Here is an 18,700-nt window from a genome sequence, read left to right on the forward strand (position 1 = left end):
ACATTAATACATGTTACAACAGACATGCCTTTATAGAGCCTTTGATACCTTGATCAACAGCTCCCAACACAGTATGATGCCCTTACAATTCTCATTCCACATCCTAATGATGCCGATACTGGTAAAATTGAGACACCGGGCAGAGTACGGCCATTATTTCCAGCCCTTTGGCTATCCCAGTCAGCGGGCCACACAGAGAAAGCCAAAGAGTATCATGTGGTCCACTTTACTCAGGTCGGATATTAGAATAAGACACAGCATGATCATGTCACTATCTCATATATACTCGTAAATACTTACCAGGCTGAAGCGTAGATTAGAGGACCTGAACATTGTTTCTGCCAATCCCTGTGAATGACAAAAGCATTACTATTACTACTTCTACTACATTTTCAGAATCTCTAAACAGCCTATGGCATCACTATGTTAACTCCCAGCATGTATTTTTTATTTAGTAAAAGTAGTATAATGAAGTGTGGGGTAGATTTTTAAAATCTGAAAAAAAGTATTTTGTGCCCATCGTAGCCGATTACAGCGAATTCATCCTACTGTTCAAAAAATGAAAGCTGAGCTGTGATTGCTTACTAAGGAAAACAAAGTCAAGTTTTTGATAACAGTTTTTGATAAATGAGGCCCTGCACCTTTCCAGAACACATGTATGTTTTCCAACTTGTAAGACAACCTTTATGTTCCGGGAATGTGTTATATCTCTTTACCTAGAAGGCATTTATGTTCCTTCCTATGTGACCAGTCAATGATTTTATGACATAAAACATATAGATTGTAAGCCCATGAGGGAAGGATCCTCACCTCTTTACTAGTTTGTCAGTTTGTTTTAGTTATTTTTTATAAGTTATTATATGTATATAATGTGTATGTAACCCTCATCACATATACAGCATCCTGGAATTAATGGTGTGATAACATTTATTATTAATAAAAATAATTATAATAATGATAATAATAAAAACATTATTTACAGAAGTGTCTCCATACAGCTCTTGTTAAAAAAAGTCCTGCATACTTTATTAAATAGTTCTTAGGCTTGATGATGCTGGAATACTTACTTTGAAAATAACACATGGTACCTAGTGATGGTCAGACACATATTCCCAGGTTCGGCAGACACAGATTTCCAGGCTTACAGCCATGGATTGTTACTGAACAGGGCCCGCTGCCGTCTCCCCTTAGCCTCCTGATGAACCTCTGAAGGGAGAGGAGAAACGCGTTGAGGCCTGGCAGGCCTGGATTCCTGCTTCTCAGGGAGTAATTCATCTTGTCTCCCTGTTTTACTATATTATATAGCCTATGATTGGAGCAACCTTTTCTATTTTGCAGTTATTTGCAGGGGTGTTTGTATCCCATTTTTCTTTCAGCTCCTGGGGTATAATGGGGAAATTATCTGAGCCCCTTGTGATATGACTCTAGGTGACTGTAATTTACCGTATTTTCGCTTTATAAGACGCACTTTTGTTCCCCCAAATTTTGGGAGAAAGTAGGGGGTGCGTCTTATAAGCCGAATATACGGGGGGGTGTATATATATATTATATATATATACACTGCAGGGTCCAGGGGAGGTGGGAGCGCTGCTGGGGGCAGGTGAACGCTGCGGCGGCAGCGTTTGATCTCTTGCTCCCGCTCATATAATATGCACAGCCGCTGTCCATCTCTGGTGGTGCTGAAATCGCACGCAGTGATGGGCTGGGGCAGCGGTGCATATTATATGTCCCTGCGCCCCCCTGTGATGGCACATGCCCCCCCTGTGTTAGATTTGGCCCTCAGGCTGCTGCTCATTCTAAAATAAAAAAGCTTTACTTACCCCCTCCAGCGTTTCTCCCCGTGTCCCTGCTTCCACTGTGATCAGGCACGCAGAAATCTCAGTCTGGTGTGCCGATCACATGACCGACACTAGAACCAGGAAGTAGAGGAAGAGAAGCACGGAGGGAAACAGGAGGGAGATCAGCGCTGCAGGAGGTAAGGAAAGAATGTTTTATTTTACTATGGGCAGCAGCCTGGGGGCGATATCTAACACAGGGGGACTTGTGCGATCTATAGGGGCCATGGGCAGCACCATGGGGGCGATATCTAACACAGGGGGACTTGTGCGATCTATATAGGGGCCATGGGCAGCACCATGGGGGCGATATCTAACACAGAGGGACTTGTGCGATCTATATAGGGGCCATGGGCAGCACTATGGGGGCGATATCTAACACAGGGGGACTTGTGCAATCTATATAGGGGCCATGGGTAGCGCTATGGGGGCGATATCTAACACAGGGGGACTTGTGCGATCTATAGGGGCCATGGGCAGCATCATGGGGGCGATATCTAACACAGGGGGATTTGTGCGATCTATAGGGGCCATGGGCAGCATCATGGGGGCGATATCTAACACAGGGGGACTTGTGCAATCTATATAGGGGCCATGGGTAGCGCTATGGGGGCGATATCTAACACAGGGGGACTTGTGCGATCTATAGGGGCCATGGGCAGCATCATGGGGGCGATATCTAACACAGGGGGACTTGTGCGATCTATAGGGGCCATGGGCAGCACAGGGGAACGTGTGCCATCACAAGGGGCCTATATTCAATATAAGGGGGCCATATCCAAATTAAGGGGGGCTAATTTTAGGATGGGGGGCTATGAGGGACATATACTCTATATGATTTGTTAGAGGGACATTGGCATTATAAGATGGACCCCATTTAACATTAAAAAAAAAAATTCTCTTTTCCTTCACCAAATTTGGGGGTGCGTCTTATAATCAGGTGCGTCTTATAAAGCGAAAAATACGGCACTTTTGGGGTATACCACCCTGTAACATATGTGGTTGTAAATAACTCTTATGGATCACTACCTTGCATAAAGATAATTTATTAGGAATAGAAGTCTATAAGTCTTGTACAGTGCTAGTATCATGAATAGGAATTCCTGGTTATAGATCAGTAAATTGATACCTTCTTAATCTAAGAAAAACAATACAGGGAGGAGTATTACCATTTGGGAACTCATATATATTGTACTGTGCAAGCACCACTATAGGGCTTTCCATCCCATCCCTATATCAGGGTCAGGGAGAGGGAGAGTCGACGTGGAAGGGGGGCGCCCGGTAACTTATGGTGTCATACCCTCTGTTGTTAGGTAGGGATACACTACCCTTATAGGTCTATATTAGTTTCCCTTCCCTTTCCTAAAGTGAGTGTGAATGTAAAACTCCTTGGTTATTTACACGGATAACGTGATCCATTCTTATTTATATGTTTGTGTGTCTGTTTGTGGGTACATTTTAATGAATATTAATAAAAATTGCACATTTTAAAATAGGGTTGAAATTACATGTTAGTCCCTTTTTGAGCACTCTACCCATCTATTTAACTCTGTTAGTTCCATCTATGATAAACCAACAGCTGGGGGCTGGTATTCTCAGACTGGGGAGACCCATGCTTTTTTGGTCCCCAAGCCTAAAAATAGCAGCCTGCAGCCACCCAGGATTGTTGCGTCTGTATGAAAATTGGAGTAATTTTTTTATACCTATATGTGAGCAAACACCCTTAGAATGGCATTATAGCAGAAAACATTTTAACTGCAGAGAAAGCAGGTAGGGACGATATTGTCTTCTACCATAGGGTTGTTAGAGTAAAGCTGGAGTCACACTTGCCTGTGACTCGCGCGAGATTCGCATCACACTGCCCAGATCGTCCGGCTTCTCTCCTGACAGGGCGGGTCAGCTGCATAGAAATACATGAAACTGACCCTCTCCTGTCAGGAGAGCCAGTGGCCTTTCTGGGCAGTGTGATGTGAACCTCATGCAAATCACAGGCAAGTGTGACTCCAGCCTTCCTCTAACAACTCTATGGTAGCTGACAGTATTGTCCCTTACTGCTTTCTCCGCAGTCAAAATCTTTGCTGCTAAAATGCCATTCTAAGGGGTACTTTGCACACTACGACATCGCAAGCCGATGCTGCGATGCCGAGTGCGATAGTCCCCACCCCTGTCGCAGCAGCGATATGTGGTGATAGCTGGCGTAGCGAAAATTATCGCTACGCCAGCTTCACATGCATTCACCTTGCCCTGCGACGTCGCTCTGGCCGGCGTAATAGCAACATCACACGGCAGGCGGCCAATAGAAGCGGAGGGGCGGAGATGAGCGGGACGTAAACATCCCGCCCACCTCCTTCCTTACGCATAGCCAACAGGAGCCGCGGTGAAGCAGGTAGGAGATGTTCCTCGCTCCTGCGACTTCACATACAGCGATGTGTGGTGCCGCAGGAACGAGGAACAACATCGGACCGTCGCAGCAAGGTAATTATGGTTTTCGCCGATGCTACACCGATGATACGATTACGACACTTTTGCGCTCGTTAATCGTATCATCTAGGCTTTACACACTACGATGTCGAGAGCGACACAGGAAGTGCGTCACTTTCGACATGACCCCACGGACATCGCACCTGCGATGTCGTAGTGTGCAAAGTACCCCTAAGAGTTTGCTCACATCGAAGTATAAAAAAAAAAAAATCGGCCTTAGGAAGAGCTTAATATCTTGATTCCCACTTGTAGGTTGGTTAAGTTCACACAAAGGACATGGAAACTAAAAATGTTTTTTTTTCCTGCTAGAAATGATAACTCTTTTTCTTTTTTTCTGATAGAAAATATAACTTTTATAATGACGTTTTTAAAAAAAAATTATAACTTACAAAAATGCCTCCACGTTCCAGAGTCCCGATAGTAACAAATCGAACTGATGATGTGCTCACCTGCAAGGCAATAACAGACATGTAATAGCTCCTAAATGCCATATATAATTGTCTTAAATTATTCTACATCATGGGGTCTTGGGTGTTTTTTCTATCATAAGAAATCCATGGTGACCCTATCTAGGCTTGCACAAGATCAATCGTCCTACAAAGCATTCTTACATCATTCGCCTTGGCTCCAGATCGACCTGAAGGCCGTTAATATAAAGAAAGAAAAGGCATTGAACCACTAGATCATTCACCATTTACAGAATTTTTGGACAGTTTCATATTGTCTTTTTATATGTATCCTTCTTTGAAGCCAATAGTAGGTTATCTGACAAAACTGAGGCTATCTTTGCAATAAGATGGGCAATCTGGTCTTCTACAAGTACCATGCTTCATGTATACTGGGGCCAGGCAGGGAAGGAGTTAACTGGGTTTAGAGCAAGGAGGCCCATCTGGTATTTCAGTAGGGTTAGAGGGCCTCACTTTTGCAGCATATCATGTCCCTGCATGAGGGATAGCGCTCTGTGGAATCAGCAGTAAGTGACCTGTTATGTGCATAGGATGGTAATTGTACTGAAACACAACTGAATGGCAATTGGCTTCAGCAGTGGAGGAGTTTTGGCAGTAGGCGGATGCTGTAGGAGCTGTATCCAAGCACATAAAAAGTTCATTAGTGTCGTCCCATAGTTTGAGAGAGTACTATGTGATTACTTTGGCTTTTATGGTGCTCTGTTACGAGGGGGACCCGGGGAAGCGTGCCAAGATGGGAAATGGACAGCTTCCGCCGGTCAAGGTCCACTGTGCGGTGTAAGGGACCGCTGCTATGGTCAGGAAAGAGTGAGCGGGTTGCTACTAGTGATCGTCTGGAAGGTCACAGACGATCTATGTACACCGGTCCGCCCTAACCCGTGAGGGTTGTATGGCTCAGGGCTTCTCGATCGGTGTACCTGTTGCACGGGGACGCACAGAGGTGCCTACGCACGTGTGCCAGCGGGAGTCACAAGATATGGCATGAGGGTAGCACAGAGGTGCCCACGCACGTGTGCTTTCAATAACCAGGTGAGTCTGGTGGAGACTCGAGGAGCTCGCCTGGGACAGGGACACGGCCTGTCGAAGGAGATACTGCCGGAGCAGCAAGGCAGGAACACGGCCTGCTGAAGGAGATACTGCCGGAGCAGCAAGGCAGGAACACGGCCTGCAAACCAGGTGCTGCCTAAGCAGCAAGGGCCAAGCCCACAAAAGACAATAATGCCTGAGCAGTGGCGTGGCAGCACGCTGCCAGACATCCAAACATAGAAGGACGGTCGCGCGCCGCCATGATGGCAGGGGGGAGCTTTTAAGGAGGTGTAGCTCCACCCAAGGGCGGGCGCGAGACGGGCGTGACCCAATCAGGATTCGTGACGTCCTGGCCCAGCCAGTCAGGATTCAGCACATCACCAGCCTCGTCATCGGGCCGTGTGATATCAGTGAGCGAATCAGAAGACGTCACGTGGAGCACATGCTCATCTTCCTGCCTCTGGGTCATAAAGGCGGGATCCCCGGTTTCACAATGTGCAGAGACTTGGGAAGTCTTGCTGCTTCCCTGAGCATCTATTCTTTGCACACTGCGCAACTTCCCAGAGCCTCCGTGATGCTGAGCAGGAGAGCTCCATTCCTTGCAAGAGGAGAACCACTAGGTGTCACCCTTCTGCTGTGTCTCTGAGAAGGCAACTCCTGCAGTCTCCCAGACCTTTGGCGCTGCTGAGCAGGAGGGCTCGTGGCAGACAAGGAATGGGGGACCAGCTCATTCCTTGCAATAAGAGAGCCACTACGTGTAACAGTGCTCACTGCAATCTAATTAGTAATTTTCCATGTATGGTATTTCTCTAGAAATTGATTCTATAAGTCAATGATTTTCAATAAGATCTTGTTGCCTTGTTTATATTTTTTGCACAAATTACAACAATTATGTTTGGAAAGAAACTATAAAATATACATATCATAATAATTTAAAGAATGGCATTTTTATAATTCCACTAGCTGTAGTAACCGGCGTTGCTTGGGATAGTAACTAGGTGTCTCTCTCCCTCTCTGTTTCTTTGTGTGTCTCCCTCTCTATTCCTCTTTGTGTCTTCCTCTCTATTTCTCTGTTTGTCTCCCTCTCTGTCTCTCTCTGTCTGTCTCTCTGTCTTTCTATCGCTGTCTGTCTTTGCTTCTCTCTCTGTCTCTCTCTCTCTCTCTGTTTGTCTGTCTCTCTCTCTGTCTCTCTATCTCTCTTTCTCTGTCTGTCTCCCTCTGTCTCTATATATCTCTGTCTCTCTCTGTTTGTCTCTCACACTGCCTATCTCTATCTCTCTATTTCTCGGTCTCTCTCCCTGTCTGTGTCTCTGTCTCTCTCTGTCTCTCTTCTCTGTCTCTCTCTGTCTTTCTGTTTCTCTCTTTCTGTCTCTCTGTCTCGCTCTCTATCCTTCTCTCCATCAAAATCATATTACCTCACACATCATCTTCTTACACTAAGAATGTACTTTGTTGCCTATAGCAACCAATTACAGCTCCTATTAATGACCTGTAGCTTCCAGCTCCATTGACTTTAATATAAGCAGGTTTTTTGGCGACCACCATTCTTAGCTGCAGCGAGATATACTGTATCAAGAAATCATCAAGAAATTAAAGAACCTTGAGTAAGCAAAAAATGACTATTCAAATCAAGCTCCAGTGCCAGATGCACCCTTGCCGTAGCTAAGCAGTTCAGTGCACCTTCCCACTTACTTTTTCCTTCCTCTTTCTTGCCTAAGAGGATCCAGAGAATGACAGAGATAGAGTGAAAAACAAATAGCTGGAAAAACGCACTGACCTACTGGGCTATGACATGGGGGCACCAAGCACTTCTGTTTTGTTCAATGTCATTTTGTACTGGCAGACTCTCTTTAAAGACGGGAAAGAAAGATTTCTTATAAAATTCCTGAAATAAATATCCCTTGTCTAATTAAGTGAAATAAAATCCATCTTACATCTTGTTGGCCTCGTCTTCCCTTGTCACCAAGCTTCTTGTCTGTGCCAAGACAGAAATTAGCTTTAATGTTTCCAACATGTAAAATCCAAGTCACGTAACAAACTGCCAGTTATTTTCTTTGTAACATTCACTATAATGTGCCAGAACTGATTTGGCACCTAATCAAGAGAAATTTAATGAGTGCTTGAAGTTCAGTCATTGATGGGCACCTTCCGAAGCTCTAATCAGTCTAGGCAATCTGGTTTGTTTTAGTAAGAAATGTCTTAAACAAATTACCAAAATGTCAAAAGTAAACATAAATAAGTCAAGTCTGCGTATGCCAACTGTCCAAAATCACAGGGCGTAACTAAATCTAATAGCAGCATAATTGGTTAACAGTGGCAACCAAAGGATGTATATAATTGTCCTATAATAGATCTCCGGGACAAAGGAAAACCCATATGGAACCCATTTGGAACCCATTTCTAAGCAAGAAAAAGTCACCAATGTGTTTCTTTCCATTACTGCACCTTCATGCCCAAGCAAGGTGCATCTGATGGTTATAGTTCTATTTTTGTTGGGAAGAAATTTAGGACAATGGTCAATTTTTCAAAATGTACACATTCTGATAGAGGTTTAGCAGAAGTAAATGTGGTTGCCAGAAATCCAAAATTGCATGATTTCTATCCACTTGCATTTCATCATGAAATTGCAATCTTCATCTGTTTGATATGTTGGGTGAACAAAGTCCCCATGTAGCCCATGCTAATGGGTTACTCTTTACCATACAGAAAGGTCAATGTACCTATCAGTTTGTTTTTGGAGCATGGTGGTAATCCGTAGAGTCTAGATAAAAAGTCAATCACATCAGCGTGTAAAAAATAATCTGAGTTTCATCCAGAATATTCTGATATTTTCATATACAGTTTATGAAATCAATATGCAATATGTTTTTTACTGTTGCAGTTAATAATATACATCATTTACATTGCAATTCTTTAATACAGGAAACTGTATCTCTAAAAAAGGATGCTATACTGCTGTGCCATATGGCATCCAATTTTTTTGTGCACACATGGACTTCAATAGGTGAGTCTAATACCGGTTGATCACTGGATAATGCAGATTCTTTTAAAAGCCCTATTTATTGTAATGGTGGTGCTGGACCTTACATGACAACCACATTCTACCCATTGTGTCCCCCTATTGTCCTATAGATTGTAAGCTTGTGACCAGGGCCCTCACTATTCTTGCAACTGTTGAACTATGTGTTAGGCCCCTTTCACACGTCAGTGTTTCTGGTACGTTTGTGCTTTTTTTTAAATGTACCAGAATCACTGACATACGCAGACCCATTATAATGAATGGGTCTGCTCACACGTCAGTGATTTTTCACTGCACGTGTCTCCGTGCAGCGTACCCGCGTGTGCATGATTGCTGCACGGAGACATGTCCATTTTTTTCTGGCATCACTGATGTTCCACGGACCACGCAGTGGTGTGGTCCGTGAAACACGTGCCAGAAAAAAACGTACATTTAAAATAATAAACATTTTAACTCACCCGGCGTCCAGCGATGTCCTCTGCAGCCCGTCCTCCCTGCTGCTTCTAAGCCGGCTGATTACTGTCGCGCATATTCATTATGCGCGACACAGCCGACCCAGAAGCAGCTGCTGCAGGGGTCAGCGCCGGCCGGATTCTGCACCGCGGGAGGATTCAGCACCATGGAGAGCGGGAGCGGGCGCAGGTGAGTTGATTTCTAAGTGCAATCACGGGCCACGGAGAACGGAGCCCGGATTGCACTTAGACAACCCACGTGTGCCGTGATTCACGGCACACGCAGGGACATGTGCGTGTTTTACACGCCAGTGAAAAACGTCTGTGTTTTTCACTGACGTGTGAAACGGGCCTAGCTTTGTATTGTCCTTATTGACTGCATATGTCTTTGCTTAACTGAAAAGTGCTATGGAATATGTTGGCTTTATATAAATAAAATTATTATTTTATTATTAACAACAGTATATTTGTATGCTTAATAATATTTTTGGGAAAATTTTATAAAATGATTTTAAAAATATAAAGATAAAACAGAACAAAAAGAAGAAAAGAAATACAGTAAAAAAGGTCCACAGACCTTTCTGATGTTAGGTCTTCCATATGACTTACAGCAGGTGAAATACATATAGAACCAATTTTCTAAGTAAATATATTTCTAAAGATGCTATTGACATGAATTTCTCACCAGATGTTGGTAACAACCCATCTAATCCACACAGGCAAATAAATCAAATCATAGATGTCCATAAATTTAGAGATGTGTAAAAATGAAAAAATCCACAGAGAAAAAGTATTGAACATGCTTACTGAAATTCATTTAACACTTCAAATGCCTTTGTTGGTGATGGCAGCTTCAAGATGTGTCCTGTATAGAGAAACTCATCACAAGCATTGCTCAGGAGCGATTTTGGTCTATTCTTTCAGATAAACTCTCTTCATATGTTGAAGGTTCCGCAGGCTCCTTCCATTAACTCTGAGGTTTAGTTTCTTTCATAAATTTTCTATTGGATTCAGGTCAGGTGATTGCCTGGGCCATCCTACCAGCTTTATCTTTCTTCTCTGAAACCAATTGTTTCCTTCGCTGTGTGATTAGGATCATTGTCTTGCTGAAATGTCCCCCCTTGTTTCATCTTTATCATTCTGGTTAATAGCAACAGATTTTTATCAAGAATGTCTACGTACATTTGTCCATTCAACCTTCCTTCAATCACATGTATACTAGGAGATCTCAAAATTAGGGCATTGAAGCAATAAAAGACACATTTTGCTCTACACTGGTAAGAGTTTTGAGTATATTAATTTTGTTAGCAAAGCACTTGACTTTATCTTGATACATAACACAAATGGTACCTACAACAGACCGGTATCACAATAGGGTCGGCGGTAGCTTGTACATTTGCTAATTTATTTCTAGAAGTTACTAAATAAAGCCAAGTACATTTTCTCACTTTCTAATCCCTTTATGGGATATATTCAAACTTTTTTGTAGTATGTAGATATTTTTATAATATGGTCCGGATCCCGTGAATGGTGTTTTTTTTGTTTCTTGATCAAATTAATACGATGAATATGAAGTTCACTTCTAATTTTTGGTAGTTTGATTCTTCAGTTTCTTGATGTCAAAATCCAAATAAGTTACACTAATTCTCTATTCCATTTTTAATAGTGATCACCTGTTTCATCCAAAAAAGTCACATCCCTACAGTCAGTTCTTATGGTTAAGAAGTATTAATAACAACAATGAATGTTTACTTGAACAAGCCAATGAGTTAATAGCTAGATTGATTGAGAGGGGCTATCCAATGTCATTATTAGAGCTCGGTTCCGCGTTTTGCATGGACGAGTGTTGTGAATGTCGTCTGTGTGGGTGCTGTTTTGGAGCTCCCTCTGGTGGCCAGGAATGGTAGTGGAGCTGAGTCTGAGCCTGTGACGAAGACAGGTGTTGGCGTTAATTGGGAATTAGGGAAGTCCTATTGCAGACAAGCCTGGTCTATATAGGAGAGCACTTTTTGCCTTGCTGGTGACGGTTATAATTGTATTTTCTCAGTCTCTGTTCCTGGCTTGGAGTTCTGTCCTTCCCTGTTTCCCTGAGGAAGACTTCTGCAGATAAGTTGTCAGTTTTTTCCTTGCTTCTTGAGTTACACCTTAGGGTGTTTGTTTTTCTTTGCTTTGTTTTGCATCTGTTTTCTTGCAGGTTAAGGTTGATTTCTCTTGTGTGTGAGCATGGGGGTTCCCCTTTGCTAGCTCTCCTGCAGAATAAGGGAGTTTCTCTCTTTCTAATTTGAGTATTTGCACTTTTGTATTTTTGTGTTCTTTTTGGTATTTTGTTCTCCCATTATTTACAGGAGTACCTGATATAGTGGGGGTGAGGCCGTTCCACCTCTAGGGCCATTTTTACAATCAGGAGATTGGTATTTTCTACAGGGATTTTGTACTGACCACAATCAGTTCTCTTTCCTTTCCTTTGTATTTAGTTAGTTGGGCCTCGCCTTTGCTAAATCTATTTTTCCTATCTATGTATTGTGTTTTCCTACATCACCATAATCTTTATATGTCGGGGGCTATCTACTCCTTTGGGGACTTCTCTGAGGCAAGGTAGATTTCATAATTTCTTTCTGTGAGGAGTAGCTAGTTTCTCAGGCTGTGACGAGGCATCTAAGTGTTTAGGAACGCTCCACGGCTACTTCTAGTGTGGTCTGATAGTTAGGGGATTGCGGTCAGCCCAGGTTCCAACTACTCCTGTTTTCTTGTGTTTTTTTGTAATCTTCCACAGTTACCGGATCATAACAGACGGGTGCAATCCGATAAAACATAGTATTGCTCTCACTCTACTGCAAAACTATGGTGCAGTGTCCATCTGCGATTGAGTTCTCATACCATACTGGCAGAAGAAAAGAATCGCAGCATGCTGGGTTTGAAAACAAGTCTTGGCTCACACGCACCCATACAAGTCTATGGGTAGGTGTGAAACATCAGATTGCACTCTCATGTCATCCGAGTGCACTGCGATATATGCAGAGACATGCCAGGGAAGAAATGGGGAGAAAGTGCTCCCTCCCTCTTCTCTGCCGCTGTGACCCGATCGCAAGATCGGATCACAGTAACATGACCTTCGGCTGACGTTCGCACCAGAGGCTCATCATTAGCATATCGCTTCCGATTCTCTTGCATTGGAAGCTATGTGCAAGTGGAACCCAAAAAGCATTACCTAATAGAAATAAAAGGTCAGTAACTAAAAAAGAGAAAGAAAAGAGATTTATCTTTAACTTTAGCCTAATTGATAAAATAATTAGATCAGCAATAAAAAAAAATTGCTATCTGTTTGTATTAGGGAACTATAAGAATCTAAAAGTAATAGCTCATAGAAACCGTTACTCACATACAAATGGACTGATATCATAAAAGATACATTAGTTCATAATAAACTAAATTCTTCATGTAAAAATCGTCTTAATAAATTTATCCTTTTATGTTATTTTAAATGCAGCAATTATTCTCTTTGTAATTTCCCTTTAACTACAAATCCATTACACATATGTTCTTTGTTACGTCATGTCTCTCACTTTATTACATGTAAAACCCAGTTTGTAGTTTATATAATTTTTTTGTGCTTGTGTTTTTTTTCTACATTGGAAAAACCATGAGACCTATGTATGTCAGGTTCAAAGAACACTTTCGGTCTAATCAAACTTGGAAGGGCTCTACTAGGTTAATTAAACCTATGTGTGATACTCACCAGGCAGACCCTTATCATCTTCGATTTGTAGAATTGGAAAAAGTTAATCCTCCTACATGAGGCGGAGATCACCATAAACTTTTGTTACAAGAGAAGCTAATGAATCTTTCTTTTGAATGCACAAGGTCCTTTAGGTTTCGATGATAATAGCGATTTATCAGTATTTTTATGATTGTCTTTGTTTTTATGTTGGTTTTAATATAATTATTACATTTTAATATGCTGGTTATTGTGACTGTGAAGTGATTTGCACTGATTACTTAAAGGGGTAGTTCAACATCTAAAATGTCTTTTCTAACTATTTATCTTTACCCCCTAACCATTTTTGTAATTAGCTTTATTATACAATTCCCAACACTTCTCCCTACCTATCTAATCCCTAAAGATGTTTTTTTTTTTTGTTTACTGCATTACCTGTGACATTTTGTTTGAAAGGAGTCTCAAACATGACGTTACAGGAAACTGGAGCTGCAGTCACTGCCCACAGCATCCATCGCCCCTCCTGCAACAGGAAGTCACCAGGGGGAGTAGGTGTAAATGATACAGAGCGCTGTCCCCCTCTCTCAGTATATTCATAGAAGATCTCAATTGTCTACTTAAGGCCGCTTTACACGCTGCGATCTCGCTAGCGAGATTGCTGGCGAGCGTACCCGCCCCCGTCGGTTGTGCATCATGGGCAAATCGCTGCCCGTGGTGCACAACATCGCTTACACCCGTCACACAGACTTACCTTCCCTGCGACGTCGCTGTGACCGGCGAACTGCCTCCTTTCTAAGGGGGCGGTTTGTTTGGTGTCACAGCGACGTCACTAAGCGGCCGCCCAATAGAAGCGGAGGGGCGGAGATGAGCGGGACGAACATCCCGCCCACCTCCTTCCCCCCTCATTGCGGGCGGCCGCAGGGACGGTGATGTTCCTCATTCCTGCGGTGTCACACATAGCGATATGTTCTGCCGCAGGAGCGAGGAACAACCTGCGTCCTGCAACAGCAACGATATTTGGGAAATGGACAGCGTGTCAACGATCAACGATAAGATAAGTAATTTTGATTGTTAACGGTCGTTCGTGCGTTTCACAAGCAACGACGTCGCTAACGAGGCTGGATGTGCTTCACAAATTCTGTGACCCCAACGACATCTCGTTAGCGTATAAAGCGGCCTTTACTGTGTCGCCCAATTTCCTTACAGATTGTAAACAGGGCGGTCACTAATCCAGTACCTGATAAACTATTTTACTTTGTAATGTCTGTACATACTGTTTAGTAATAATATTTTTTTCTGATCCCATATTTTCACAGTAGCTTTGAGTAAAAACCTTTGTATTGCTATCTGCATTTTGTCTTTTTGCTTCAATCTAAGAAAGGTATTTTAAAAGTACAAAAGAGCACAATTGATCAAACAGAACCCATAGTTTGGATACTGTATGTAGTTGCAATTGAGTAGACAAATGAATAATGATATTTGGTGACAACGTCTCAGATCTGGAAGATATGTTCCTCCTGCTGATTTACCATGAGTGTAGATCCTTTCCATACAAACTTGATGAGAGCAGACTACAGTATTCTATAAAACTTGAGGAAGGGATAAACAGCATTTTCTTTTTATTATTTACACTCTGCAAACAAAGAGGATCAGTATTAAAGCTCTCAGTGGTAATTTGATGTCTTTATCTAACTTTTTTCATTTCCAGGCAATTGGTCACTTTTTAGTATTGCAATTCACTGTGAATTTATTCGATCTGAATTTAATTTTTGGGATAAATTCTTCAAACCCGACAAATTTGAATTATATCTTGGTAACATGCATGCTCAGTGAAGCAGTCATGATTATATGTTTGTGTGTGATAGTCAAGAGAAATACCTGTTCTCTTTTTAATGCATGTTGTCAGCATAATCAAAACAACTAAATACTAAGTATTGATTAGTGATCAGCAAATATACTCAGCACTATTCATTACTCGCACAAATATAAAGGTATTCACAATATTTCCATTACTCGTCAAGTATTTTGATATTTGCCTCGTGAGTTGAGTCTCCCCCTGCATGTTTGGCGCGGGGATTGCCTGCCAATGACAGTAATGCCGTAGCCATCTTCGCTACTGGCATTACTGTGATTGGGAGGCAAAGTGGAAACCCCCCCCCCAAAACTTCCGGTCATTAAAGCAGGAGAATTACACTTACTGATTTTCCCTGTCAAACTACTTCCTGGACAGCTCATTAACCCTTATTAATATGCACTGCTTACCGCCCACCCTCTGTGGTAGCATCTGTGATTAGTTGCAGTCCTGTTTGCCCCACCCATCATCTGTGCAGGCGTCTATGATTGGTTGCCTCACACTAGCTGTCTGGGTTAGGAAACAGATGGGGGCTTGGGAGACGCATGGTTTTGAGCTGCCAAGCCTAAAAATACCAGTGCACACCTGCCCCAAAATTGGCGCATTTATTAGATGAGCCAATTGTGGCGCTTTACCCGATTCATACCGATTGCCCTGGTGCAGTGGCAATTGGGGTAGTATATGGGATTGATGACAGCTGTGGTTTGTCAAAAATCACTGCTGCAATCAAGTTCTGGGTTATGGGGAAGGGTCTATGACCAACCCTTTAAGTAAAAAAAAAAACACAAACACTCAACTCAACTCCTTTATTTTACATTTTAATAAAACTGCACCCTCTTTTATTAACCCCAAAAAGACCCCCACAGGACCGACGCAATCCACACAATGCCCCACAATGATCCCAGCTCTGCTTTATCCAGAAGCTACACTGATGGAAAATGTGACCACTCACTGCAGCTTCTGGGACACACTGAGCGTAGTGGGGGACCAGACTGTGAAAGACAGTCAATCAGGTCACCGGGGTTCACAGCCGGGTTTCCACGGTACTAAGTGTACTTTACTCCGAGTAATGCTGTGACAATATTATTACCAGAAAACAAATGTGAGTCAAAAATGCATCCAGGCATCTTCCCAATGCTGTTCCCATTCAATTTCAGCACTTTTCCATCCATTTTAGCATTTTTATAGCCCTTCCAGACCGACTTCCAAAGTCCTCCAGAAAATTATTTGCGTTCCCATTGACTTGCATTGGGTTCATTATTTGTGGCAAATACACAAATAGTAGAAATTATTCTGCTCAAATAATCACAACCCGAATATTTTACTATTTGCCCATCTCTAGTATTATCTTGATAATTATTTTCTATCATGCAAGTATAAGCATAATTATATTTTTGTTGTACCAAATAAGTAAGGGAATTCTTTCAAATTATTTTTTTGCTCATAGATTGTTAAAGGATAATTATAAAGAGAGGTGCAATTATAATCAATAAATTACCATTTTGTCTTCTCTGTAGCATTGCTTGCCAATGGTTAACATAGGGTGAATCACAAAATGTGTCCTTATTTTTGTATGTTCACTGCAATTATTCTCAATCATTGCTTAACTTTATTTACATAGTTTGCAAAATTTCAGTTTATGATTTTTTTTTCAAATCCAATTAGTAATTCTTATGTTTTCTTATGCCCTGATTTGGAAAAAAAAAACCTTTTATTTTTATCCACTACGTATGGATTTTGACCAAAATGTGCGTGCAATTACATACAAGCGAGATGATAAAAAATCTTTATTGTAGCCAAAAATGTACCAAATATTAGATATAAAAATGTATTGAACATCCTGCAGCTATGTTGGAAATTAATTCTGGTGTCTTTTCCTTGTTTCTTCAAAACTTCTCTAAATCCCTTTTCTCTTATAGAAGGCTTGCAGATCTTCTCTCTGAAGCATCGAGCATTCGTCCTCATCAGGTTCACGTTACATCTATCTTGGTATAGCCATTCCATCTTCTTGATATCCTGTTGAAATCTTTTTCCTTGCTTTCTGCTAACACCACCAAATTTTTCGGGAAAGTAGTCCAAATGGGAATGTAAAAGTTGTAACTTCAAATTCATGACAACTCAAAGCTTTGAAATGCTTTGCCTTGTTCTCCACGATGGACTTAAACTTTGTGTCTCTGTTGTTACATAGAAATTTCTTCACAACTTCTCAACTTCACAAGAATCCCAAGCGCTTTCCTCAACAGCTTTGATTTTTGTTTTGAACGCATGGTCCTTCATGAGTTTACAAATATCCGGACCTACAAAAATGTCTTGCTTCGGACAAGTTACTTAACCCCTTCAGCACCTGGCGATTTTCCATTTTTGCACTTTTTTGTTTTTCTTCCCCGTCTTCCAAGAGCCATAATATTTTAATTTTCCATCAATGTAGCCGAGTGAGGACACTGTTTTTGAAAGGCAAGTTGTACTTTTGAATTAAACCATTTATTTTACCATAAACTGTACTGGAAAATGGATGAAAAAATTCCAAGTGCAGCGAAGTTGCAAAAATAGTGCAATTCCACAATTGTTTTTTGGTGTTTTATTTACCATGTTCACTACATGGTAAAACTGACCTGGCAATATAATTCTCTAGGTCAGTACAAACACGTAGATACCAAACGTATATATATATATATATATATATATACAGTGCAGACCAAACGTTTGGACACACCTTCTCATTCAAAGAGTTTTCTTTATTTTCATGACTCTGAAAATTGTAGATTCACATTGAAGGCATCAAAACTATGAATTAAAACATGTGGAATGAAATACTTAACAAAAAAGTGTGAAACAACTGAAAATATGTATTTTATACTAGGTTCTTCAAAGTAGCCACCTTTTGCTTTGATTACTGCTTTGCACACTCTTGGCATTCTCTTGGTGAGCTTCAAGAGGTAGTCACTGGAAATGGTCCTCCAACAGTCTTGAAGGAGTTCCCAGAGATGCTTAGCACTTGTTGGCCCTTTTGCCTTCACTCTGCGGTCCAGCTCACCCCAAACCATCTCGATTGGGTTCAGGTCTGGTGACTGTGGAGACCTGGTCACCTAGCGTAGCACCCCATCACTCTCCTTCTTAGTCAAATAGCCCTTACACTGCCTGGAGGTGTGTTTGGGGTCATTGTCCTGTTGAAAAATAAATGATGGTGAAACTAAATGCAAACCAGATGGAATAGCACGCCGCTGCAAGATGCTGTGGTAGGCATGCTGGTTCTGTATGCCTTCAATTTTGAATAAATCCCCAACAGTGTCACCAGCAAAGCACCCCCACACCATCACACCTCCTCCTCCAGGCTTCACGGTGGGAACCAGGCATGTAGAGTCCATTCGTTCACCTTTTCTACAAAGACATGGTGGTTGGATCCAAAGATCTCAAATTTGGACTCATCAGACCAAAGCACAGATTTCCACTGGTCTAATGTCCATTCCTTGTGTTCTTTAGCCCAAACAAGTCTCTTCTGCTTGTTGCCTGTCCTTAGCAGTGGTTTCCTAGCAGCTATTTTACCATGAAGGCCTGCTGCACCAAGTCTTCTCTTAACAGTTGTTCTAGAGATGAAAATTTGTGTCCAAACTTTTGGTCTGTACTGTATATATATATATATATATATATATATATATATATATATATATATATTTCTATTAAAGTGGTGAAAAAATGATCAGAAGTTTGTCAAAAAAACTAAATTTTGCTTTTGGCGTTATTTTTCAAGAACAGTAACATTTTTATTTTTTGTGATCTGAGTTAAATCATGCCTTCTGTTTTGCAGCCTAGGCTGACGTTTCTTCTGATTCCATTTTTTAATACATGTGATATT

At 41.7% G+C, this 18,700-nt stretch overlaps 1 protein-coding gene across 1 annotated transcript in view; it reads right to left on the reverse strand.

Annotated features, from left to right (window-relative positions):
- The window catches only part of LOC142290964 (cyclic nucleotide-binding domain-containing protein 2-like), a 233,993-nt gene that overhangs the window by 19,074 nt on the left and 196,219 nt on the right, over positions 1-18,700 (reverse strand). Inside the window, exons 11-13 of the mRNA XM_075335154.1 lie at positions 7,744-7,784; positions 4,706-4,765; positions 301-348 (exon numbers count right to left, since the gene is read on the reverse strand). Of these exons, the coding sequence (XP_075191269.1) occupies positions 301-348; positions 4,706-4,765; positions 7,744-7,784 (149 nt within the window). The remainder of the gene's footprint in view (positions 1-300; positions 349-4,705; positions 4,766-7,743; positions 7,785-18,700) is intronic.

The sequence above is a fragment of the Anomaloglossus baeobatrachus genome, chromosome 1 (genome assembly GCF_048569485.1).
Source record: "Anomaloglossus baeobatrachus isolate aAnoBae1 chromosome 1, aAnoBae1.hap1, whole genome shotgun sequence".
Classification (NCBI taxonomy): Eukaryota; Metazoa; Chordata; class Amphibia; order Anura; family Aromobatidae; genus Anomaloglossus; species Anomaloglossus baeobatrachus.